Below are 27,989 nucleotides of genomic sequence, written 5' to 3' on the forward strand. Positions count from 1 at the left end.
TCACTGTAAAACATCCATTGATGAGACACTGATGCAGTGCTACATTTCTACAAACCTGATGAAGACACAAACTCATCCTGATCTCAGATGACATGAGGGTGTTTTCAGCAATTTTACATTTTTGGGTACATATTACTACTTTAAGATATGCAACAGTAGCTAAGATTCAAAATTGTCCCTTTTAGTTTTCTACTTATTTTTATCTGAGAGTGTATGATGTGAAGAAAAATTGAGAAGCAAACTAAATCAGAAGATCATCAGTCGTCCCATTGGAGCATTTCACCGGCACCGAGCACTCTTTCATGAAACTCTCCTGTTTATTTCCATCCGCAAATTCATAAAGAGCCTGAAACTTCAAGCTGGTGCATTTAGTGACTTTGCATTGGATGGATGCTGTGCCTTTGACATATGTGAGCGAGCAACGAATCGCACCATCATCATCATCATCATCATCAACCGGGATCTCAGTGACGTGTGGAGCAGGGGAGACTTGAAGCTCAGAGCTGGAGTTTTTCCCGCAGACGAGCTGCTCTTTGTCCACAGACACCAGGCGTTGTCCTCGAATAACCTCAGGAGCTTCACAGTGAACCCTGGTCAGATCCTCCACGTTCCTTTCGTTGTACTTCAGCCAGTTAAAGAAGTACTGTAAGCCACAGTCACAGCGCCAGGGGTTTCCGTGAAGCCGGACCACGGACTGGAAGTCCAGGTCATCAAAGAAGCCGTGTGGGATGCTCTGCAGGCTGTTCATGGACAGGTACAGCTGCTCTATATCGTGCTGGTTCTTCAGCAGGTTCACTTCCAGCGAGCTCAGTTTGTTTTTCTGTAGATGGATGGCTTTTAGACTAAACAGCCCGCTGAAGACAGATCCAGGCAATGCTGTAATCCGGTTCTCAGACAGATCCAGTTTTTTCAGTGAGATGAGGTTCTGAAAGAGATCCGAAGGGACTCCGGACAGCTGATTCTGAGACAAGTCCAGATATGTAATGTGATGCAGTTTGTGAAAGATGTTGTGGGGCAGCTGCGCCAGTGCGTTCTTCTTGAGGATCAGCTTCCGCAAACCAGATGGGAATGTTTCAGCGCTCAGGTTGTGTATGAGATTGCTTCGGAGGTTCAGTTCCTCCAGGTGATCCAGGCGGCTGAAGATCTCTTCTGGAAGCTGTGAGATGGTGTTGGCCTGCAACGAGAGCGCTCTCAGGAGAGAGTTGTTCTGGAAAATATCCGCTGAGACGGAGCTGATGTGGTTGAAGGACAAATCCAGTTCCTGCAGTTTGTGGAGACGATGGAAGAGAAGTCCGGGCAAATAAAACAAGCCGTTCCCCCTCAGCTGCAGCGTTTCCAGATTGTGCAAAGAGTCGAAAGTGCCAGCATCCAGAGAGCTGATCTTATTATTGTTGAGTAACAGTCTCGTAAGGTTGGCCAGCGAGCTGAAGGTCTGCACCTCAGAAGTAAACCAGTATTGGTTTCCACTGATTTCCAGCTCCTGCAGCTCAAGCAGACGGTGGAAGGCGTCGTGAGAGACCTTTTTCACAAGGCTGTTGAGAACGACCAGCTTAGTAAGTGTGAGGTTCTCTCTAAAGGAACTGCCGTCCAAAAGTGTGATGCCCGACGCCACTACGATCAGTTCTCTCACCTGCGCTGAGATGTTCACAGGCAAAGCTTTCATGGACTCGTCTGAGCAGATGACCTTCACAGCTGAGAAGCACTGGCACAGATCAGGACAGCAATCACAGCAGTGAAGCTGAATCAGCACCAGAACAACCACTGCCCACTGTTTGCTCATGTCTTCTGGGAAAAGAAAAGCCACAGTTCAGTGTTACTCACTGCGTCTCTTTGGGGTACATTCATGCTGAAAAATATTTGTGCACTTTTAATGTTAAGAACAGTTCAAAGATCTTGTTTGTACATTATAACATTTCAGTGAGTAGAGAAAAACAACTCTGATGTCATCAAATGCACATTAGGTCTTGATGATTGAAAGACACTGCTAGATGCTAAAAGCAAATGAAAGATTTCGCTAACACTTGGTAATACACTGATGTCGGCAGACACACACTTCTATCTAAAGACACCTACAGCATGTGCGTTCTCTCAGAAATCAATCCTACGACTTTGATTATTAACACCAATCATTACTCGCTTAACCAGCTGAACTGTTGTTAATTTCTACCTAAACTAATAATTTTTTAACATATAATTCAATATTCACATATAAATGCAATGAACTAACAACAGTATGTGTGTGAATTGACTTTAACCTATCGTAATACAAGCTGTAAAATAATGTTGTTCATTGCACATGATACCTAACTAATGCTAAGGAATTAAACCTGACTGACTTAATTACTTACCACCCAGCAAATATGCAATGTGAAATGTAAAAGAGTGGTTACCTACCGCTCTATTGTGCAGCTCGAGTAAACATGAGCAGATTCCACTTCGACGCCGTGGCTTCAGAGAAACTCTGAGTAAACTGACGGTCATTGGTCAGGTCTCTCTGTGACATCAGTCAGGGTTTGGTGATCAGACGCCTCAATCTGTAAAACAAAGAGTACATATATTCATCTTGGTCAAATAATTACTCATTTAGCTCAACATTAATAATTAATTATCCCAAATCTGATGATTATATAGTGTTAGCTACAGGATAGAAGGAGGTTTCATTGAACCTAATCCATAAAACTTATAGATTGACCCATAAAGACAGCTGTTTCAGGAGAGGTGTATGTTTTCTTCAGAGTTATGAAATCCATCTGATGTAAAGCATGTACCAACACAACCACATCACAGTTCACCATACATGACTTCTGTTAGTTTATAACAAAACCTAAAACTTTTTTACAGTAACACTACATTAATTAACATGAACTAACAATGACTAACTAATTCTAAAGCATTGATTCTTTAATCTCAGTTAATGTTAATTTCAACATTTACTAATATATCATTAAAATCAAAAGTTGCATCTGTTAATATTATTTAATGAATGTGAGGTGACATGAACTAAGAAACATTTGTTAACTAACAGTAACAAGGATGAATAAATGATGTAACAGATGAATTTCTAATTGTTTGTAGTAACACTTAAAAATGTCCAACTACCATGAATGATGTATTTTGTGATAATAAAATTTTGATAACATTATTAAACACCAACAAACTTTGAATTAATTACTGAATGAATGTATGGATTAGTATAATGGAGCAGTAATGGAAGAAAGTTTGTTCTCTTTGAAAGAACCCTGTCAGGAGTTTAGCTGGGTTACAGGAAGCTCACCTTATCGACGGATGTCTATGGATTTCATTCATACATGGGAAACATAATAATAAAGTGGTGTGACGGATGCTGTCATAGCTATTCACTTTTATAATCTTCTTTCATGATCACATTAAAATAATCTTTAGCATTTAGTCTTTTTTTATTTTTTATATTCATATGATATTATACTATTTCATTTTATTATATTATTATATATAATTAATTTATACAAGCTTTGTTATTTATTTATTTATTTTTATTTCCACAAGCTTATGAAAAATAGGTAACACTTTACAATGCAATTACTAACATAAACAAACAACGGACAACATATTTATTTAAGTATTTATTCACCTTTGTTCATGTTAGTTAATGAAAATACAGTCGCATTATTATTATTATTATATTATTCACATTGCATTAACCAATGTTAACAAGCATAACTTTTGATTTTAATCATACATTTGTAAATGTTTAAATTAATATTAGCTAAGATTAAAACAAGCTGTAAAAGTGTTGTTCATAAGTTCATGCTAACTTATTGTAAAGTGTTACCGATTAGCTGAATTATTGCTATGTGCTAAACCCTTCTATCTGTGCGGTGGGAGGTGTGTGAGGATCTTCAGGTGGAGCTTCAGTGCCAGTGAGGATGAGGATGAGGATGATGGAGGCACTTCACTCATGTGTCAGCAGCACAGACGCCTCCACACTTCACTCCAGCAATGACCAACGTAGGGCTGCAGCTCCTCGGCTACTCTTTGGCTTCTCTGAGTCTCATCGCATCCACAGCTATGGCCGAGTGGAAGATGTCCTCATACACCAGAGACAACATTATCACCGCGCAGGCCATGTATGAGGGGCTCTGGAGCTCATGAGTGTATCAGAGCACCGGACAGATGCAGTGCAAAGTCTACAACTCATTACTGCAGCTGCCAGGTACGTGTGTGTGTGTGTGTGTGTGTGTGAGACCCGCTTCTTGTCCAGACTTGTCCAGGCGAATAGCACAAATTCTTCAGCAGATAAGCAGTAAAAAAGGTTTTAAGTTGGAACCGTATTTGTGTAACAAAACGTGAAAAGAAAAAAGACATTTCCATCCCTCAGACACTGAAACAGAAAATATTTACACAATTTTCAGATTCAAATAACGTTTACTGGCATGACTGATATGCAAAATGTATATTTTATGTATAAATCAGTGTTATAATTAACTAAAACTAAAACCATAAAAAACTAATTTTCATATTTTCATTAGTGAAAATAAAATACAATATTTAAAACTTAAACTTCTTTTATTTCAGGTAGTTGCCAATGCAACCTTTCTCGTTTTCATTTAGTTTTATTTTGATGTGCTAACATAACTAAAACTGAAATAAAATGAATACAAACTTTATAGACATACTTACTGTAACAACAACAAAGTGAATAAAAATGACTAAAATAAAAAGAACTATAATGTTATCACAGTGATACTAAAATAACACTGATACAAACTGAGAGACCGGACAGTGACTGCAGGTGTGACTTTTGAATGCTGGGGAGATTGCAGGTGGATGAGGAGCAGGTGAGGGTGATTAGTATTCAGGTGATGGCGTGCGCTGTGATTGGGTGGTGTTGGAGCCTGACGTGTCTGTGACAGTACCCCCCTCCCAACGGCCCGCTCCTGAGGGCCGAGGACCCTGATGACATGGTTGCCTTCCTCTTCCCCGAGGAGCAGGTCTGTCAAGGTGATTGGCGTGGAAGGTGTCTAGCAGGTTCAGATCCAGGATGTCGTTGCGTAGGACCCATGAGTGTTCCTCTGGACCGTAACCTTCCTAGTCCACTAAATACTCCAGTTGTCCACCATGGCGTCGGGAATCCAAGATCTCGTGAACCTCGTAGGCAGCACCATCATCCAGGATGAGTGGAAGGGGTGCTTTGGCTGCGGATACGCCAGGCTCTGTAGAGAGGGAGACAGAAGGATGGTGAGGTTTGAGGAGTGATACATGAAATGTGGAGTGGATACAATACTCAGGAGGGAGGTGTAGCTCATAAGTGACTTGGTTGATCTGCTCTGCGATGGTGAATGGGCCAATGAAACTGGGACTCAGTTTGCGGCATGGTAGATGCAGGAGGATGTCTCGGGTTGACAGCCAGACCTTCTGTCCTGGCTGGTAGGCTGGAGCTTCGGAGCGGTGAAGGTCAACTGTCATCCTGCGTCTACGTACGGCCCGTTGTAGTTGATGGTGGGCCGCATCCCAAACCCTCTCGGAACCAGTAGTCGACTGATGGTACATCAGAGGTTTCACCTAACCAGTGGAAGAGCAGGGACTGGTAGCCGAGCACACACTGGAATGGAGTGAGTCTGGTGGAAGGTTGGCACAGGGAGTTCTGTGGATACTCGGCCCACCCCAGGAACTGGTTCCAAGAGTCCTGGTGGCCATGGCAGAAGGTACGAAGGAAGCAACCAATCTCTTGGATCTTCCTCTCCGTCTGCCCATTCGACTGAGGGTGGTATCCGGATGACAGACTGACAGCCACACCTAGGAGGGAATGGAAGGCCTTCCAGACTCGGGAGATGAATTGGCGACCTCTGTCGGAAACAATGTCCTCAGGGATGCCAAAGTACCGGAAGACGTGGTTGAACATCAGCTCCACAGTTTCCATGGCCATGGGTAGTCCCTTCAGAGGAATAAGACGGCATGATTTAGAGAATCTATCAACAATTATAAGAATGCACGTATAGTTATTCGAAGGCGGTAGGTCCGTGATGAAATCCACCCCTAGGTGTGACCATGGACGGTTAGGAATGGGCAGAGGGAGGAGTTTGCCAGATGGTAGGTGACGGGGACTCTTCGAGATGGCGCATTCTCTACATCCTTGCACATACCTTCTGATGTCAGACGCCATTTTGGGCCACCAGAAGCATTCCCTCAGCAGCGAGAGGGTTTTATTGACCCCTGGGTGCCCAGTGCCTAGTGAGGTGTGAGCCGAGTGGATGAGTGGAGAGCGCCTTGTCTTAGTAATGTATTGCAAGCAAGTTGACCCTGACAACAGTGGTGAGTGGTTTCATCTGATACTTGGAAGGGAAAATGGCACTCGCCATGGGACAAGGAGGGCGGACGGGGCATAGGGAGATGATATGCCCTGGAGATCCACAATATAAACAGAGATTCTGGGCCAGCCGTCTTTGGCGTTCAGCAGTTGAGAGTCGAGTATAATCTACTTGCATGGGTTCGTGGGCTGGTTCTGGGGAGCTGACGGTCTCTGGATGGCAGAGGGGTGAGTTGACAAGTGACTTTCCCTGGTGCTCTTCGAGGCACGACTGCATACGAGTGGCGAAGTGGATGGATAGTTGGATGAAGCATTCGAGCCTGATGGTGTCCTCGTATGCAGCAAGATGCAACCGCACTCGAGGATCCAGTCCTTGACGGTAGGTGGTCAGCAAGGCTTGCTCATTCCATCTGCTTGTGGCTGCGAGAGTCCTGAACTTAAGAGCATATTTATTGACAGTCATTTTTCCTTGTTTCAAATTAGATGAATGGATCCAATGGATGAATCCCAGGCAGGTCTGCCGAAAACTTCCCGGAAGTGGTCAACAAAGCTAGAATATGACTGGATGACAGAATTATTTCGGGTCCAAATGGAATCAGCCCACTGTAGAGCTTTACCTTGCAATTTGGAGATTAGGAAGACTACCTTTGATCACTCGGGTGGGGTACAAGTGTGGTTGCATCTCCAGGACCAGCGAGCATTAGAGAAGGAATCCGCTGCAGTCCTCCGCCGAACCAGAGAAGTGCGCCGGTTTGGCCATGGGGCTGGATGGTTTCCGGAAGTGCTCGTTGGTGAAGGTGGTGATGGAAGGCTGGTGAAGGTTCGACGCAATGCGTCAACGAGGTCCTGGAAGGGGTCTGTGAGGCTCATGCTTGTGTCGATCGGTCTTGGTCCGGTCTTCTGTTACCGTAGTAAGGGACCGGAGACTGAGAATAACAGAGAAAGATGTTTATTTAGACACAAGCAGAGGTGACAGTGATCAATGGAGGAGCAATAGTTGAGGATACGGTGCTGGTGGCTTGAGAGGTGAGATAATCCGGAGGGTAGTAGTTAGAGACGATGGGGGCTGATGACACACACACATGATGGGAACAGGAGGACACTGGAGATCGCTGGAGAGAGGTAAGTCAGGTATATGGTTAGTCCTTTTAGAGTTGGCAGGTAGGTACTGACCTAGTTGCGAACGAGATCGGACAGTGACTGCATGTGTGTGTGTGACTTTTGAATACTGGGGATATTGTAGGTGGATGAGGAGCAGGTGAGTGTGATTAGTATTCAGGTGATGGCGTGCGCTGTGATTGGGTGGTGTTGGAGCCTGGCATGTCTGTGACAATGAGGGTAAGCAAAGTAATTAAATAGGTTTTTAAAAAGAAAATAAACAGTGCAGCACTACAGAATTGAACATAAATACTGTATCAGATTATTGATGAGAATAATAATACATTTTGGACACAAGTAAATATAATAATTAGTGGTGGGCCGTTATCGGCGTTAAAGTGCTGCGTTAACATGAGACTCTTATCGGGCGATAAAAAAAACTACGCCGTTAATCTATTCTCAAAGTTGGGTTGGGAGCTGGGTCTATACTAAGCAAGCTATGATGACTTCCACCTTGATATTTTATATAACCAACAGGCTGAGGCCAGCCTAAAAAGATGCTCAGGACAGTTGACTGGCCACTGCTGCACATCGTCACGAAAAGTTATCTTTCTCACGTGTTGTTAAGCCATACTGCTTGTCGATTTAAACATTAAAGCATCCAAACACAAGACACGGAAAAGCTGAATAGACCATCTGGTCACTCACACAGAGAAAGGTGTCTCAAAACACTTCGAATTTGCTTATTTTTGTTATTGTGCCGACAAATACATACAAAATATGTCAAAATATCCACCTTGGAAATTATGCTTGAAAAAACTGTAAGTTATTTCTAAAGTGAAAGTAAACAGTTGAGGGAAAAAATGGGATGCGTTCATCATCTCTTAAAGGGACTGTGCTAATTTAGCTACTGGCTGCTGTAATGTTAATCCACGAAAATGAAAATCACTCACTGCTCTTGACTGAATTACTTTGTAGTATTAACAGTCAAACTAAAAAAATAATTAAGACACCAGATATAATTTTTTATATATATAGCAAAACTGTAATAATGTGAGAAGTGTTGAAGGTGTCTGAATAAATGTAGGATTGATTGTATATTTCATTTTTACATTGAAGACTATCCAGTGCTATTTTACATTTAATTATTTGGTTTCTGTACACGGACACCTACAAACTTGTAAAAAAAACTTAAACATTGTGTAAATAGCACAAATAAATAAAAATAAACAAACATAAAAATTAAACAATTTCAAACAGGGCCCACTGGTTCAACCTTCACCGTGTCCCCGCTGACCCCAGCTACAGCCCTGATCACGCCTGTTTCACACATACTCCGTCTGCAGTGCGTATGCAGTCTGTGTGCGTAACGTATGTGGTGTAGCACGGACTCAATGTGCTTTCATGCAGGACGCGTTTGCAGTTCGCTACTCGGTGCGTAAACGATCACTGCACTGCTGCAGACGCAACGCTCCTGGAACGCAACTGGAATCTGTTAACATGAGTGCGTAAAAAAATATACAACGCATACACACTGCAGACGGGGGATGTGTGAAACAGACGTAAGGTTTACAGCTTTTTCAAGCACTTTGTGATGCATTTTGGAAACAGGAGATGAGCCCCTTTTCTAATGCACCACCTAGCTTGATAAACCCCTTCTCAAAGACTTACTGTTAGTCAATTTTATTTGGGTAACACACATATTCTGAATGCCGTCGGAAGAATTCTAATGAGCCATTTTAATCTAGATTAATTTCAAGATCACAGTGAGATTAATCTAGATCAAAAAAAAAATAATCTATGCCCACCACTTATAATAATAATAATAATAATAAAGTAAATAATTTGACAGGTAAGTTCATCTTAGAGCAATGTATCATATACATGTATATATATTTCAATCAGGACCACTTCCGTCAAGTATATTAAATTACAATTATAATTGCATACAGTTAGTGTTTGCCGTATGGTTATGTTCTGTCCATGCAGCCATGCTTGGACAGAGCGGGGAAAGCAGCAAGACAAACCACCCTGGGGTACAGAACAGAACCATTATAAGCATACATAATTACAATTCACAATTACATGAGTTGTAAACAAAATGTCATGGAGACTGCTTCCAATGAAGAGACTGTAAAGAAAGAACAAGTTAGATCAGATTACAGGTTCAGTTGGTGGAGTTGGGGTTGGAGGAGGGAGTTAATTGCAAGCAGCGATGCGATGGAAAGACACTGAAGAATGGGAATTTAAAGAGACCGCAGGTGATAGGTGTCAAGACTGGATTGGTACACGTCAGGAACAGCTGACTGTCGGCTAATGCAAGAGTGACTAACGTGGCCTGACTGAACTAATGCGATGCTCAATAATTATTCCAAAATTTTCCCTTTTGTACAGATGGAAATGAAAGTGAAAGTTTAACACTTGTAAAGCTCAGCTACATGCAACTGCTTTAATAGTATTTGATTTTTTACATTAAGAACATTTTATTATTATTAAATGTTGCCAATGTCTGTCTTATTCATGTTTGTACTGTGCTAGGTTTTGAACTTAAATTGAACCGGTTTGAAAACAGTGTGTAAACATGCACAAATTGGCTTGATTAGTTAACTGAGTTTTGATGGTGTTTGTATCGAAGCGAGAAAATAATTCATGTAATTTGACAGATGTCTTCAATAAATGCATTTTATGCCAAAGCAATGATAAATGATCCAGAGTTTAGCCCACAGAGAAACTGAGATGCTATGATCACTGTGTGAAGAGATTTTAAAAAGTGATTTAAATATTGAAAAATGTGTCCAAGCAATTGTAAAAAAAAAAAAAAAATAATAAAACTGTTCATTTCAAATTTTCAGCATAACAGTAAAATTGACTGAAAATCTAATTCACATGATCAGTGGCACTCATTTGCTTTTGATTAAGCAGTGCAATTACATTTCTGTTATGATGTTCTTATGTTATATGTTATGTTACGTTATACAGTATATGTTATTTGTTTTGTGTTATATGTTATGTTGTTATGTTATGTGTTATGTGTTATGTTATGTTATGTTGTAAAATGTAATGTTACTTTACATGATGTGATGTGTAATGATGTATTGTGATGTTTTATGTTATGTTATGTTTAGTGATTTGATTTGATGTGTTATGTTACACTATATGTTATAAGTTATGATATGTTTTTTGTTATGTGAGGTTACGTTATGTGTCATATGTTATGTTTGTTGTTATGTGATGTTATGTTGTTATGTTTATGTTATGTGTTATATGTTATGTAGTGTATAAATAACAAAGTTATTAAACTATTAAAATGTGGTCACATGCAGCATGTTCATGTCAGATCTTGTCTTATTTCTACAAGGGTTTGTGCTCTCGCTGCCACTAGTTGGTATGGAGTAAACATCCTACAAATGCAAAGTAAGCATCAGAAGTTTACTCAGTATTATTCAGCTGTCTACTGTATATATAGGACGTCCGGGAACTGACTGTGTGTGAATGCAGTCAGAAGCAGCACATGAACACAACAGCACATGTCTGCTACTGGTGTGACTTATGAATGGTTTCCTAACCAAACTTCTCATGTGGTTTCAAAGGACTAACCAGCTCCGTCAATGCGTTTCTTCACCAGTATTAAATAAAAATATTTTGATAAATACATTTTCTGCAGTGATGTAATGCAGTGATGTAATTGAAAAGGAAATTATTTAATTATAACTCTTGCTTTAAAGATGAAGCATGTGATTTCTGCTAGTGTCGCTGAACACACCCACAGACTGACATTGGTCAGCTGCACTGATAGCTCCGCCTCAAACACAAATCATTGGTTGAGTCAGTAGCTATGTTTCTGTCCAAAGATGCAAATTACACTACACAAACTACCCAAAACAACCACACACCTCAGCTTTAATGTTTTCCAGTGTAGCTCACTCACTATAAACAGACACATGTATCAAAATCATCCTGAAACTGGAAGGCTAGTAAAGACTGGTTCTCAAACGCTTGATTGTTTGTTTAGACACACTCCGTGTTGAACCTGCGCAGACTTGCACCACATTCCTCACACATCATCCATCAGAACAGAAGAACAGAGTTACAATGGAAATATCCTGACGTGTTCTCCTCCATCTCTTCATGGGTGTGATCATAACTCCAGACTGAAGGCACTGAGCTGGGATGGAGAAGCAGACATGACACATTACATGTCACAGTGTCTGGGTCGTGTTCCCTGGGTGTCCACTAGGTGTCCTCTGTTCCCACGGTGTCTGTCATCTTATCACTTCCTGTTCCCTTATTTGGTCACCCTCCTCCTTGCTTTAGTTAATTGATTGTTCCCCCACCTGTCACCTGTTTCCCCATTATCCTTCTGTGTATAAATACCCGGTCTGTCTGAGTCTTTGTCACGGAGTCCTTGTCGTTTGTATGATACTTTCCAGAGTCTGCGCTTCCTGTGTGTTTTTGTTTGTTTTTATGTTTTTGGATTTTCTGGTTTTGACCCTGCCTGGACTGTTTACTCTTTGGACTGCCCCTCAATAAACCTGTTTACCTGCATTTGGATGTCTCCCGTGCTTCTTGTATCACCGTACGTGACAATACAGCCTATAGATGGGGGGGGGGTATTGTTTTAAATGTTGTATATTTGGCTAATCGACCTGGAATCTGCCAAAACCCCAAATTTGTGTCAAATTTACTGAAGACCTTTTCTCCACCAAACAGTCCAAGTGTCTGCTCTACTGAAGGCAAGAAGTATTTCTCCCTACACACAGTCACCGTGATTTTGTCAAGACATGTTCCAGGATCAACATCTTTTGATGATCCTGGATCAACATTGCTGTACAAAAATATAGACTTTACCCAATCCCACCCGTAACCCTACACATAGTTTATTCATAATCAGTGGGAAATGATAACTTATTAACAAGAGTGTAGAAGCACCTAACCCTGATTGTAAGCCTAAAACAGGTATTTTCTCAATTCTGATTGATTCGGGTTGATTGGAATGTTGTTCCAGGAACATGTTGTACTTGGTACTCTTCAATCAGCAGATACAAAGCGCAGTTATTGGTGCATATACGCTCGTTTTCATATTTACAAAACAGAACATAACTCCATGTTTAACCCCTGATAAAATTTATTTAGACTATTTATTTAATGCGATCATACACACACTTTAATAAAGCCAAATCAGTTTTTGTCACAAGTAAATACATTTGTTGGCTTAAGGTGCCATATGCAAAAATTGAGGTAAAAATATCCATAACATGACCTACACGCATCAAAAGAATGAGAAGAAATAAGGGCGATGATGTCATAAAAAAAAGGTCAAGTTATAGTGCTGCAGAGATCAGCACTGCAATTCATCAACCTTAGATCAACCTTAATTAGCATTAGCATTACTAGCCCCTGGCCCGACAGGTGTGGTAATACCAGTTTCGGCCATGGGAGGCGATATGCGGGCAACATAACCACCAGCCAACCTGCAATACACGAATAACTCGCACGGCTTGTGGGCGTGTACTTGAACCTGATGTCAATCGTGTGGAAAGTACAGCCCACTACTTCATTTCAGTTCAGGGAAGAGAGAGAAAGGATGTCCAAAGCCCTTGGCAAGAGACCCCTAACACCACCACCACCCGCTACAGGGAAACAACCGCGCTCGGAATCACAAATCAAATCCGATAAGAAAAGGAGCCAACCCAGAGTAAACATCGGCACTGCTTTCAATCGCTGGAGACAACTGATGGACCTGAAAGAAATGAGGCTCGACTCCGAACTTGCAACATTTCTAACAGTAAGTTAGATGCTGTTAGTATTTCGCTAGAAGTTTGTTTTATATGTTTGTGTATTTGTTTTCGGGAAGTTATAAGATAGCAATGTATCGAAGGCTGTTCGATAAACGTGCTAATGTTAGCGATGGCTAACCGTAGCTGCGTTTGATAATTAGCCAGCTATAACTTAACGTTACCCATTTTATTATATTATAACTAACCTGCTCTGTCTAGTCTGTTGGTCTCCGTGTCCTCTTTGCTTCGTGGTTTTTCTGTGCGTGAAAAAATTGATGTGTGGAGTGAAAGCGTGTGAAAAGAGTCAATTGTGTGTGTCTCACGGTGAATGCTTAAGAGTTGGCACATTACCGTATTTTTCGGACTATAAGTCGCACCTGAGTATAAGTCGCATCAGTCCAAAAATACGTCATGATGAGGAAAAAAACATATATAAGTCGCACTGGACTATAAGTCGCATTTATTTAGAACCAAGAACCAAGAGAAAACATTACCATCTACAGCCACGAGAGGGCGCTCTGTGTTTTCAGTGTAGACTACAGGAGAACTGAGCAGCATAGAGCGCCCTCTGGTGGGTGGAGACGGTAATGTTTTCTATTGGTTCATTTCTCTCGGTTCATGTCAAATTAAATTTGATAAGTCGCACCTGACTATAAGTCGCAGGACCAGCCAAACTATGAAAAAAAGTGCGACTTATAGTCCGGAAAATACGGTAATTCCCAAGCAGAATAAAGGACAGGTTGATTATTGCTGTTTAGCGTTTGTATTAATCTATGATGTGTCCCTGTTTGCGTACAGGGACATAAAAAATAAATTAAAAGTGATACGTGGACCAAGGTGTCTAAGATTGTTCATTTTAAGTAAAGGATCCTAATATTTCGTCCACAACAATATTTAATGAGGTTATAACTCCTTGTGGTTAGTCTGCACGAGATCAACAAGCTTGTTTGCTTTGCGGCCGCTTTAAATTCAAAATAAGCATTCGATCTACGTTAGAGCGTCTGAGCGCTCACAAATCTTTCTGCAGCGTCGTGAGCAGAGCGTCAAGAGCGATGTTTGACGCTCTAGACGCCGGCGGTGTGAACGCACAGTTAGGCTTCAGCTATGGCTGTAGTGTTGTTGTGAAAGTAGGGGCGGAGCACAGAGACTATGCCATTTCTCGTTTGTTACTCTAGAGTAGACCAATTCATTTTATTGAGGCATACTGCCCCCATCTGGTATGGAATGTGGAGTATGACTTGATTTTTTTTGCCAAACATTACAGATGGCACCTTTAAGACATAACACATAAGACACTCTTTTTCGCCAACTGCTGGTGTATTTGTGTAATATGAAGAAATGGTCACTGAACAAATCAGTGAACGAATCATTTTGGTGAACGAACTGAAAATCAACAAATCTCTTGAAAGAATCTAAATTTCCACCACTATATTCCATGCAACATAAATGGATTTTTAAAAAAGTAGTTTTTAGTGACCCGCCCCACAATAAAGTTCCAATTTCTTAACCCGCCCCAACTCGACCTGCAGGTTACCGGATGACCCACACATCACTAGTGGCCAGTCATTTATGCTGCAGCACCCAGGGAGCAGTTGGGGGTTCAGTGTCTTACTCAAGGGCACTCAAGTCATGGCATTACCGGCCCGAGACTCAAACCCACAACCTTAGGCCACGACTCCCCAATGAGAAGTGCTGTAAGCTGAATCCCAGCTGTCAGTCACTCAAGTGACTCAAGTGAAAATGCAGACAAGCCACTACTGGGGCCAGGTGGGACTCCCAAGAGTCACTCAGCAAAGGTGAGCTCACTGTGCAGGAGAACATATATATGGTCAAAGATCTGCACACAGCACTGCTACTGCTATTGTAAAGCTCTGTTTGGTAGCTCGGCTCAGTAGTGTGGATGTAAACATGCTTAAACAGAAAATGTTGAGGAGCTGACTGACTGGTGTTCAGGCATGGTACTTGTATCTAAAAACAACAGTTTGTGTCTGCGTTGATCACACAAAACTGAACAAGGCTGTGTGTAGGTGTGTGTCAGTTTAGGCTTAAAGTCAGGATTAGGTACTTCTACACCCTTGTTAATCAGCTATTATTTTCCACTGATATTCTAATAAATTATGGGTAGGGTTAGGGTTAGGTTTAGGGGTAGGGATTGGGATTGGGTTAAGTTTGTATTTTTGGACAGTAACGTTGATCCAGGATCATCAAAAGATGTTGATTGAGGAACATGTCTTACTTGGCAAAATAAAGGCGACCGACCCGGTATACTCTCACTCATTTCATTCATGAAAGAGATGTATCAGTTCATTCAACTCGTTCATGAACGAGATCGTATTCGTTCACTACATTCAACAAGTCACATGCTCCGTCACATCTTGAGTAATTCTTTGACAGGATGAAACAGTTCAAGGAGCTGTTCACGAGCTGCGCATGTGCTGCTAATAGCTCCGTGCTCGTGCGCTGCTGTGGGAGGAACTTCAGTAAACGAGAAATATGAGTCTTTTACTGTCTATGTTCAGAGGATTAGGTGAATGAGAACGATTCTTACACCTAAAATATATGTTCATGAACAAACCATGATAGTGCAATTACCTAAAGCCTATATTAAATATCTGGAATATATATTTTAATATTTTATTAGGGTCTTTGATAAGGTTGCGATACGAAGGTCTTAGTAGCAACGTAACTTCCGTGATGTCCCCGATGCACGGGTCAGGTCCGGCCGGGTCAAGAAATGTTACTATATTTGTGGGATGGGCTGGGGTAGGCCAAATAATTACATAAAAGCGGGACTCGTACGTTGGAAAAAGTCCCGACCTGCGCATCACCACTGCCCACTGCTCCAGGTGTGTGTTCATGGTGTGTGTGTGTGTGTTCACTGCTGTGAGCATGAATTCTGAGTATGGGTCACCATACTTGGCTGTATGTCATGTCACTTTCACTTTCATTCATTCCTATGGGATCTGTAAACGTGACTGTGACTAGTGGGGTGGTGGAGTAATTGGAAATGAGCGACACCTGTGCCACTCACAGGTCACCTGAAGGAGATTGCAAGGGTACAAGAGAGGACCAGGCCTGGGTTTTATTTTGTGTTTTGGATTTGTTTCTGCATGGCAGCCGACCATCGCGCTGTTTTGTGTTTATTTTTTTATTAAAGTCTGAATTAAATGTTCACCGGTTCCCGCCTCCTTCCTCCTGACTTATGAACTGTGTTACATTGGTGCTGAAACCTGGGAGGAAGGAGGGACGTGCTGCCGAAGATCCCTCGCCGCTGTGGTGAATCCGCAGTGCCATCGAGCAGGGTGTAGGACTCTGCCACCGGGGACGCTCGAGGCCGTGGGCTGGAGTGAGTTGCAGGGGGGACGGACAAGCTCGCTGTCAGCTGCTTGGGATGTGGAGGGACGGCTGTCATCCGTGAGGGAGTGGAGGAGTTGCGGTCATTTACCTGGGGCCGGAGCCTGCTGCCATCTGGAAGAGCAGGGAATGGGGAGACTCCTGCTGGCTGCCCGAATCCGGAGGAGCCGTCACCATCTACCGGGTGGCGGAGGAGTGTCGTGCCATCCACCGAGGGATATCCAGTGCCGCTGCCATGAGTTTACCCAGCTGGTGGAGGGCAGAGTGGCAGTCTGTCTGGGAACCGGAACAATATTTTTTAATGTAATTCTCCTTTCTTCCCCTCTCGTTTCTGTTGCTCCTCATTCTTCCATCTCCTTTTCTCTCGCCTCGTCTGGGGGGGTGATTAGAGTGCAGTCTCATGGGTACCCCCCGGCCTGCGAGGGGCAATGGGGTATGTGACGAGTGGGGTGGGGTAATTGGATGTGAGTGACACCAGCGCCACTCACCAGTCTCGAGTTCCACGGAGGAGCTCCAGAAAGATAAAGAGGAGTTACTAGGACCAGGCCTGGGTTTTATTTTGTGTTTTGGTTTTGTTTGTGCGTGGCAGTCATTCACGAGGGGCTGTCACACTGTTTTGTGTTTATTTTGTTATTAAAGTTTGATTTAAATGTTCGCCGTTTCCCATCTCCTTCTTCCTGACATACGAACTGCGTTACAGCGAATGAAATTCAGGTATGTAAAGGCTGTAATGTGATTGGTTATTAAGGCACACGTGATCCAAGTTGACCGTTGCTTCCTCTGACAGTAATACAGACGCTCTCATCTCCTCTGTCAGACAACCTCTGTACTCTCAACATGTCGTCTGCATCATCTCCCATGCAGTATATTAATGTGTTCCCCGATTAGCCTACGAGCTGACATGTAGATTACTGTCCAATCAAAATATTTCGAACCGCCAAATCCATTTCTCCCACTCTTGAGGTCAGGGCAGGCCCAAGTCTTTATGGGGCCATAAGCAGAATTTTAAATATATATTGTAAACATCAAAGTTAAATTAAATATCTTTTAAAATAAAAAATATATTTAGTTTCAACATTCATATAGCTGTGACACCCCTGGACTCATTATGTTGTGTTTTCATTCCTCATGTTCTCTGTGTGACGTAGCTTCCGTCTCGTGTTAATTGTGTCATTTTGTTCAGGATGTACTGTTACTTCCTCTACAGTCAGAAATCTGGGTGTTATATTAGACAGCAATTTGTCTTTTGAAAATCATATTTCCAATGTTACAAAAACTGCATTCTTCCATCTTAGAAACATTGCCAAGCTACGAAACATGTTATCTGTTTCTGATGCAGAAAAGCTAGTTCATGCATTCATGACCTCTAGACTGGACTATTGTAACGCACTTCTAGGTGGTTGTCCTGCTTCTTCAATAAACAAGCTACAGGTCGTCCAAAATACAGCAGCTAGAGTCCTTACCAGGTCAAGAAAATATGATCATATTACCCCAATTTTACAGTCTCTGCACTGGCTATCTATTAAGTTCCATATCAGTTACAAATGATCATTACTTACCTATAAGGCCCTAAATGGTTTAGCTCCAGCGTACCTAACTAGCCTTCTACCACGCTACAACCCATCACGCTCCCTAAGGTCACAAAACGCTGGACTTTTGGTAGTTCCTAGGATAGCAAAGTCCACTAAAGGAGGTAGAGCTTTCTCACATTTGGCTCCCAAACTCTGGAATAGCCTTCCTGATAATGTTCGGGGTTCAGACACACCTCTCTGTTTAAATCTAGATTAAAAACACATCTCTTTCGCCAAGCATTCGAATAATGTATCTTTTAAATTGTGAGTGTAGTTGCATCTGTTCAAAGTTGCATTTTTATTCATCAGCTTGGGTTAAACTAATTAATTTTACTTTGTTGGATCAGCAGCTATGCTAAAGATGTCTCTATGTGTTTCTCTGTTTCTGCTGGATCTTCATCCCGTGGTAACTAGGATTTACACAAGCTCCAGTCTGGATCCAGAACACCTGAGAAGAGATGATGCTGACCCTCAGAGGACCTCAGATGATGCTAACCCTGAATCAACAACAGAACTAACAAATATTGCTACATGTGTGACTGAATCATATAATAACTTAATTAATAATATTGATAGTTCATCGTCTAGCTGACTACGTCTTGTATTATTATTATTATTTTTTCTAAAATCCTGTCAAATGTGCACAAACTACTAGCTACTACTAAATATTGTAGAAACATAATTTTCTGTAAAGTTGCTTTGTAACGATTTATTTTGTAAAAAGCGCTATACAAATAAACTTGAATTGAATTGAATTGTTTTGTCAATTACCCTCTTTAAGTTCCCTGTATAAGTTGTTTGTGTTTTGGTTGTCTGGTCTCATTGATATGTATTTCTACTTTCATTTTATGGATTACCAATATGTGGATTATTAAAGACTTTGTATTATCCTCTGCCTCTACTATCGTATGATAATACCAAAGTATTTTAAAAAAGTATTTCAGGAGCAAGAAAATACATGTCCAGTTTTACAGTAGCCTGCATTTAGACTTAATGTGAATGGAATGCCCTGTTTAAAACTAGATTTTATATATATAATAATAAAAAAAAAGTGTGTTATAAACTTTTTCTTCAAATGTGATGTGATTTTTTTTTTTTTCTTTTTTTTTTTTTGATTGAAAATATATGGAGCGTAAAATCAATTCTTAAATGCTTTAAAATATATACAGTTATGTTTTTAAAGTATTTGCTAAAATCCAGTGTCACTTCCCCATATGGAAATAAATATTTTTGATTCATACCACATTTTTCATTGGAAGGTAATGTTGTACTTGGTTCTGACTGACCACCAGAAGGCGCTCTTCCGTCGGCTCTAGATGAGATCCTGTAGCTCTGTCTCTCCAGCCGGGTCACAAGGGTCCGGGTGGAGCTGGGGGACGGAAGATCAGAAAAGTGACAAAGTGAATTTAATTGGATATTCAATAGGCTATAACAGCGTGATATTTAACAGATCTGAAGTAAATTTCCAGGTGTTGGAAATAAGCAAAGCTTTTCGTTTGATAGTAAATGCATGCAGATTTTTTTTCCAGCTTCAAAAAAAAAAAAGAAAAGATAAGAAGGATTAAACCCATGTCAGTGGGCAGTAACAGAAACTGCTTGTCAAGCAGAAAGCAGATTCTTAAACATGAGAATCATATTAAATATTTGAATGATCCACAATACAAAGTAACAAGCTAGAAATATAGAAGGGGTGTATATTAAAATAATTAAGTGAAATAATTGATTTAATCATTTTGTGTTAAATTATAGAAATGTGTCTCAAACAGTAAACAAACAAAGCAAAGAACAAAGGTCAAACTGGTTCAGAAAAATTAAAAAAACAAGAAACATTATTTTTTACACTATCACTTGCTGGATTAAAAGTCAAAGTATAAAATAAGATCTTAGGTTTTCAAACCCTTTTGCTGGAACTTCCTGTTTATTGCATTTTATCATGTCAAATATTTCTCATTAATGTCCAGCATTCACATTGTAACTGCACTGGTCTAATGAAATGAGCCACGCTTCATACAGATGTCCTTTTTGCTGTTTATTTGTCTCTATGTCTCTGTCTCTTTCCAGCAGACACCGTGAAAACTACAAGAAATAAACATATAATGTTCAAAATATGCATTTAGTCGAGTTCTTTTCAAGTCTCTCATGTAAATGTCCGCTGATACGCAAATGAACACATGACAATCCGAATCTGATTACATCACGATTTACACATAACATCGTTTACATAAACTGATATAAAACAACATTTTACAGAAAATACAACAGATTTAAAGATGAATTACCGTGTGCGCCCTCTTAGACCATGCAGATAAAGGTTACTCCTTTCCAGGCTCTGTATACCATTAACATTACTCTGCATCCATGTTTCTTCAACCCATAATGCAGCGGTCCCGCGTTCAACTCAACCTGGTCATATGACCTGTTACGCTTTGATATTAACTCTTTCTTAAAGAACCCATGACATTAAACATTCTAAGGGAGCACATTCTCTACTTTAAACAATAAATGAACTCAAATTGATTAGACTGTTTAAACAAACATAAATAATACACATATCTTTGAAAAACATGTCTTTTGACAGTTACACTCCCACCAAATTACTACAATTTGTGATTAACTTTACGTAAATGTTTGAAAAATTAGTAATTTCACAAACCAGATATTAGAATCACATATCTCTGACTCTTGGTTCAAGACTACCAGATGAACTTGTGACACTTAAAAGTCTCAAGATCAGACAATAAATCAGATTTAATTGTTCTCTACAAGTACTACTAATTTATGAATAGGACGCTCAAGAATTGATGGATTAGTCAGTCGTTGACCCTTTTTCCCTAACTTCCTATTTCCTATTTGAATTTTGGCTTTTCGCACCAATCCGTCTTCATCTGCACAAGCATCAAGCACTAGTCCAAGTCTCCATTCATTGCGGGGAAGCTGTTCCTCCTTGACAATGACAATATCTCCAATCTTTACATTTCGTCTTGGAGAGTGCCACCGTTGTCTAAGGATGATGTTTGCCAGATATTCCTTCCTCCATCTACTCCAAAATTGCTGTGTCAGATATTGTACTCTGCGCCACCTCTTCCTCGCATACAGGTCCTCTGGCACAAATTTCCCAGGTGGAGGCAGAGGGACAGAAGATTTCATGGTGAGTAAATGGTTTGGGGTAAGTGGCTCTAGCCCTTTGGGATCGTTAATGTTATTTGAGGTGAGTGGGCGATTATTTATGATTGACATGGCTTCATAGAAGAAAGTTCTCAATGAGGCATCATCCAGTCTTCCTGCACTCTGTGAAAGGACCCAACTTAGAACACTTCTAATGGTTCTGATCTGCCTTTCCCAAACCCCTCCCATGTGACTGGCATCAGGCACGTTCAAAATGAAATCACATTGCTTTTGGGATAGGTAAGCAGTTAATCTCTCCTTGTCCAATTCTTCCAAAGCCTTTGTCAGCTCGTTTTTTGCCCCAACAAAGTTTGTCCCTTGATCCGATCTGATTTCTCTTACAGCTCCACGGATTGCAATAAAACATCGCAAGGCGTTTATGAAGGCATCAGTGGTTAGATCTTCTAGCATCTCTATATGGATTGCTCTTGAGGAGAAGCAGGTGAATATGAGACCATATCTTTTTTGTTCTTTCCGTCCTTGCTTACATAGAAACGGCCCAAAGCAATCCATCCCACAGTAAGAGAATGGTGGAGAGGAGTCAACACGGTTAGCAGGTAGATCCGCCATCATCTGTGTCTCTGTTGGCCTGCGAGCTCTCCTGCATATAACACATTGCTTAATGAGGTTAGCCACAACTTTGCTGCCACCAACAACCCAGTAACCATTTCCTCTCAGTTCATTAAGGGTCTGTCCTCTGCCTTGGTGTTGAGTCTTTTCATGGCAGTAATCCACGATGAGACGGGTGACCACACCATCTCTTGGAAGGACTGCTGGGTGCTTCGTGTCTAGAGGTAGGAAAGCTTTCTTCAATCGCCCTCCCACCCTGAGAACACCATCTTGCAGTACTGGGTCAAGTTGGAACAAAGGGTGACTATTTGGCAATTTGCCTTGTTTCAATTTTTGTATCTCATCTTTGAAGGCATCCCTTTGTGCCAATTTTACAAGCCTGATGCTGGCATTTCTCATTTCTTCAACATTTATGGGTTTACCTGCCTTGTGTCTCGCTAACTGCTGAATTCGAGCAACAACTTTCAATGCAGTGTGCCATTTCGAAAACCTATTGAACCGCTCCAAAAAATCTTCATCACTTGCTACCTTTGTTTGTAGCACTTGCGTTGCCCTGATTTCAGGATCACCAATCAGAAGCTCTGGAGTGGTCTCTGATGTGATAATTTCTCTTTCCCAGAGAAACTTAGGTCCAGTGAGCCAATTCGAATTTATCAACTCCGACACCTTGAGGCCCCTGGAAGCGTGATCTGCAGGATTTTGTTCAGAGTCTATATAATGCCACTGTTCAGGGTCAGTCGTTTCTCTAATTCTTTGGACTCGATTCGCTACGAAAACATGAAACCTACGGGCTTCATTGTTAATGTAGCCTAAGACTACTTTTGAGTCGGTCCAAAAATATTCTTGATCAATTTTGAGCTCCAACTCCTCCTTTAACATTCTACTGACTGCTGAAGAAATCACCGCAGCAGTTAACTCAAGCCTGGGTATGGTCACAACTTTTGTGGGTGCAACCCTTGCCTTGCCAATGACAAAGGAGCAGTGCACTTTGTCTTCACTCAACACTCGAATATATGAGCATTGACCATAGCCATAGCTACTCGCATCTGAAAAGTGATGGAGTTCGATCCTCTGGACAGTCCCTAAATAGTCAGGAACAAAGCATCTTGCAATCTGGAGATTGTGCAGATCCTTCAATTCATTTAGCCAGCTAGTCCATTGTGGCATTAACTCTTTGGGGAGTGAATCATCCCATTCAATGCCCCTCTGACACATCTCCTGTAATACTTTCTTTCCTAATAGGAGAAAGGGAGCCAGGAAGCCTAATGGATCAAACACAGATGCGACTGTTGAGAGGACTCCTCGCCGCGTTGCTGGTTTCTCATCCAGGGCTACTTTAAAGGAAAAGGTGTCACTATTTACACTCCATTTAACTCCCAACACCGTCTGGACTGGAAGTTCATCAGAGCCAAGCTCCACATCTTGAACACCGCTGGCTTGCTCACTAACAGGTATAGACTCCATGACCTTTTTGTCATTTGAGATGAACTTATGTAGACGCAATTTCCCTTTTGCACACACAATTCGGGCTTCTTGTACTAGTTTGATAGCTGTGTCCACATTTTCCACACTAATGAGCCCATCATCAACGTAGAAATTACTTTTGATGAAACTGGCTGCTGCAGGATGCTCTCTTTCGTTTTGACATGCAAGATACTTCATTCCATAATTTGCGCAGCCAGGAGAGGATGCTGCTCCAAAAAGATGGACTTTCATGCGATACTCCTTTGGCTCAGTGTTTGTATCGCCATTTTTCCACCACAGGAACCGTAAGTAATCTCTGTCTTCCTGGCTTACATGGAACCTATGGAACATTCTTTCTACATCACAGATAATTGTTATTGGATATTTGCGAAACCTGCAAAGTACCCCTGTTAGCCCGTTAGTGAGATCAGGCCCAGTTAACAAGTGATCATTTAATGCGGTGCCATCATATTTGGCAGAGCAATCAAACACAACTCTAATCTTCTCTGGCTTTTTAGGGTGATATACTCCCTGGTGAGGAATGTACCAGACATTTCCTTTTTTAGGTTGGAGTTCAACTCTCTCCGCATCGCCATCCTTGAAGACACCTTCCATAAACTTTACATAATCATCCTTGAATTTTGGGTCTTTCTCAAATTTTCCTTTCAGGCGCTTCAATCGCACCAGAGCCAGCTGTTTATTTTCAGGTAACTGTGGGCGTGTCTTAAAGGGGAGGGGCATCTCAAGGTGTCCCTCTGAGTTCTTGTGAATTTTCTCATTCATAAGTTGCATGAACTGTATATCATCTTGTGATATGCTCCTTTCCCTTGGATTTGTATCTCCAAAGTCTGATTCAAGGGCTCTGATAATTGAGGTAGGTGTCAGATTTGGGAGTTCCTTAACAGATACACGATGGCACAGGCCTGTAACTTCAGTTGATTTTGCAATCTTAGGTGAGGAGCCAACTATGCTCCAACCCAAGTCTGTCCTGATGGCATATGGTTCGTCATCACCTCCTGTGATGACTTGCCGTGGTGCCAAAGCTCTTGAGCAATCGTAACCTATCAGAAGTCCGACTTCACAATCCAGCAGCATTGGAATTTCCTGAGCAATTTCTTTCAGATGATTCCATCTTCTAGCAGTTTCAGGAGTAGGAATGTGGGAGCGTTCAAGTGGAATGAAGTCTCTAGTATAGGCAGGTGGCAAACTGATTAAGCCATAAGAAGTAAAGCCTCTAACTCTGAGCCCACTAACTCTTTCACTCTGAACAATGGAATCTTTTCCCATCATTGTTGTAAGCTTTAACTTGACTGGCTCTGAAATTGCCCCCATCCTCTCACATACCTCTTGATCCACGAAGGTGTTGCTGCTCTGTGTATCCAGAAGGGCATAAACCAAGATCTCCCTTTCAGGTGTGGAAGTTGAAGAAATCCATACAGGCACTATCATTGATGTACTCCCACCATCGCCACTGTCTACACAACAGGAAAGTGAAGATGTGTTTTGTTCTGCTTGCATTGCATGAGAAAATGTGACTGCTGTAGAAGAAGGGCGGTCTTCATGAAGTGGTGTTGGATGATGTTTCTTGCATACACTACAAGTAGCTTTACTCTTGCAATCCTTGGAGTTGTGTCCTTTCCTAAGACAGCCAAAGCAAAGGTTATTGTCTAATATGAACTTCCTTTTGTCCTCCACAGACTTACTGGCAAACGTTTGGCATTTGTGGATGGAGTGGTTTTCCCCACAATACCTGCAAGTGACTGAGTTTGAAACTGAAGGCACAGTGATGACTTTGTCGGATCGGTTTGAATCCACTGAATTGCTTACTCCAACACTGTATGTCTTTGACACTATTCTTGATTTATCTGACGCTTTCACATTAGTGATGAATGCATTTGCCTTTGAGCGCTTAACCTCTCTAGATGGCTTCTCTTGAGTGAGCTTGAGGGCATGAAAGGATGTTACTGGATTGCATGCTATTTCTGCTTCTTGTGCCACGAAATCAGCAAACTCCTTGAAAGTAGGGTATTCCTCCAATTGTTTCAGCTGCATTGTTACATGCCGATTCCAACGAGATGTCAGCCAGTCAGGGAGTTTTTGTAGCATTTTCTGATTCTCCTCACAGTCATTTAACACCTGAAGCCCTTTAATGTGTGGCATGGCATTGCTACAGGCTGTCAGAAAATCACTAAATTGTCTCAATTTAACTGACTCTCTCGAGCTTATCTTAGGCCAGTCATTCAGTTTTTCTCTAAATGCACGCTGGATTACAAATGGATGGCCATACCGAGAATTCAGTGCTTCCCATGCTTGTTCATAGGCTTCATCATCCTTTCTGTAGAAGCTTCCTTCCAATACAGACTGGGCCTCACCACTGACATATTTTTGTAGGTAGAACAACTTATCAGCTGGATTTGTGCATCGCCGCTCTATTAATGCCTTGAAACTTGTTCTCCACTCTAAGAACTTAAGTGGGTCTCCTATGAAAACTGAGGGCTCAGGTGCAGGAAGTCTACTGAGAACCATTGTGTCATGTAAGGCTTGTACTATTGATGCATCACCATTACTATGGTCTTTTTGTTCCTGGTTATCATTCTTGCATGCCTGTTCCTTTTTAATTTCCTTAGAAGACATTACAGGACAACTGGCTAAATCACTGCTTGCTGCTATACTATCATTACATGACTCACCTGAGTCAGCTTCAGAGTATACCTTGAGCTTTGCAGCTATTACCTGAAGATCTCTCTGATTCTCCAGTCTTTTAAGTTCTAGCCTTTGAGTAGCAATAGCCTCTTCCATTTTTATCTCTGCCTGCTTTGCAGCCAACTGTGCGGCACACTCTGCTCTTTTTGCAGTGATACTTTGCTGATCTATTGAGGAGCTTGAACGGTGACTACGAATAGACTTAGAGCTTGTAGTCGTAAATATCGACTGAGCATACTCCTTGTCAAGCACCATATGAATTCTTGCATCTTCTGCATTAGCATCAAATTCCTCTTGCCCCACTTCACTCATACGAACTTTCATTAGCCCCATCAAATCTGCAGTCACTGCTGTACAGGAATCCATTTTTCTTCTAATCTCAGTAGAAGGAACTGATTGAGATCTTATAAGTTCATATACATTTTTCACTTGACTTTCCATTCCCTCTACACTGTCCATCAGGTCACTTAAGTCTTGGTCCGAGCACTCACCCTTCAGTTTGGTACGTGTAGCTTTAACTTGGTCTTTCCAGCTTTCATACAACTTGATGAATTTACTCTCCTTTTGAGAAACTTCTTGCTGCTTAAGCTCCTGCATTTTTGGAGTTAACTTTCTTTCTCGTGAGGATTTCCTGGGTTCATCTGTTCTTGAAGTGGAAGGAATAGGTTCTGTCATTGCTGTTTGAAGTGACTGTATTTTGGAGTGAACATCACCAATGAGTGACTCTAATCTTTCCCTTTCAACATCATTACTTTGAGATTTCAATTGTTCATTTAACCTAATCAACTCTGCTTGAATGGTCTCTATTTGCTCACTTGATTCACCACATTGTGATTTTTCTCCATAGACTGACATTGTAAATGTTTTCCAAAAACACTTTAGTACACGGTTACTTAACTATTACTCTCAGATCAAATTACTCACCATTCACAACAATGTCAATGCTGAAGCATAAATCAATTAAAGCAATATATTTATAACACTTTACCTTTTTTTTTTTTTTTTAATGTCCATATAGATGTAGAAGTAGCACAGTCAAACCTGCAGTTAACTGCACAGCAGAACTCTTCTGCTTCAAACAACGATGAAATAAACACAGTACTCTGAAGCCTGTAGGAAGGATACTTGTAAGGCTGTAATCTAGAAGGATGAATGTCGCCCTCTACTGCTCGCGTCGCGGTACTTTCCTTGGCTGTGACAACTGTGAAAGGGGAAGTCTCCTCTCTGATGCAATCTCAGACCGCGCGATGGTTCCGCGATCGTGATTCTTCCTTTTCTCCGACTTCTTGTCTGTACGCGATGCTCCAGCGGCCGCGATGTTGCTTTCTCTTCAGATCCGACGGGTACCGTTCCACATTTGGCGCTGTCGGCTTTGCTGGCGTTACGTTTTCACTGTAACTGCACTGGTCTAATGAAATGAGCCACGCTTCATACAGATGTCCTTTTTGCTGTTTATTTGTCTCTATGTCTCTGTCTCTTTCCAGCAGACACCGTGAAAACTACAAGAAATAAACATATAATGTTCAAAATATGCATTTAGTCGAGTTCTTTTCAAGTCTCTCATGTAAATGTCCGCTGATACGCAAATGAACACATGACAATCCGAATCTGATTACATCACGATTTACACATAACATCGTTTACATAAACTGATATAAAACAACATTTTACAGAAAATACAACAGATTTAAAGATGAATTACCGTGTGCGCCCTCTTAGACCATGCAGATAAAGGTTACTCCTTTCCAGGCTCTGTATACCATTAACATTACTCTGCATCCATGTTTCTTCAACCCATAATGCAGCGGTCCCGCGTTCAACTCAACCTGGTCATATGACCTGTTACGCTTTGATATTAACTCTTTCTTAAAGAACCCATGACATTAAACATTCTAAGGGAGCACATTCTCTACTTTAAACAATAAATGAACTCAAATTGATTAGACTGTTTAAACAAACATAAATAATACACATATCTTTGAAAAACATGTCTTTTGACAG

The 27,989-nt window shown here is 41.3% G+C and overlaps 1 protein-coding gene across 4 annotated transcripts; it reads right to left on the reverse strand.

Moving 5' to 3' along the window:
• On the reverse strand, positions 1–27,989 carry LOC113039234 (carboxypeptidase N subunit 2). Of its 4 annotated transcripts, XM_026197116.1 has the most exons (5): positions 27,691–27,989; positions 26,977–27,487; positions 19,328–19,455; positions 2,391–2,534; positions 1–1,785 (listed from the first exon to the last, which is right to left on the reverse strand). In XM_026197116.1, exons 4-5 carry the CDS (start codon positions 2,479–2,481, stop codon positions 242–244), a joined length of 1,635 nt encoding a protein of 544 aa, XP_026052901.1. In that variant the 5' UTR covers positions 2,482–2,534; positions 19,328–19,455; positions 26,977–27,487; positions 27,691–27,989; the 3' UTR covers positions 1–241. The 4 variants fall into 4 exon arrangements, 3 of the variants coding, with proteins under 3 accessions (XP_026052901.1, XP_026052903.1, XP_026052902.1); XR_003274912.1 differs by lacking the exons at positions 1–1,785; positions 2,391–2,534; positions 19,328–19,455 and adding an exon at positions 19,828–20,162 and having other exon boundaries at positions 20,366–27,487; XM_026197118.1 differs by lacking the exons at positions 19,328–19,455; positions 26,977–27,487; positions 27,691–27,989 and having other exon boundaries at positions 2–1,782; positions 2,395–2,532.

The sequence above is a fragment of the Carassius auratus genome, chromosome 2 (assembly GCF_003368295.1).
Source record: "Carassius auratus strain Wakin chromosome 2, ASM336829v1, whole genome shotgun sequence".
NCBI classification, from domain to species: domain Eukaryota; kingdom Metazoa; phylum Chordata; class Actinopteri; order Cypriniformes; family Cyprinidae; genus Carassius; species Carassius auratus.

Coding starts and splice junctions, on each gene's coding strand:
- LOC113039234 (XM_026197116.1), bottom strand. CDS start 2,481: ATGACCGTCAGTTTACTCAGAGTTTCTCTGAAGCCACGGCGTCGAAGT. Junction 1,786..2,390: donor GCTGCACAATAGAGCGGTAG/GTAACCACTCTT, acceptor TTCTTTTCCCAG/AAGACATGAGCAAACAGTGG.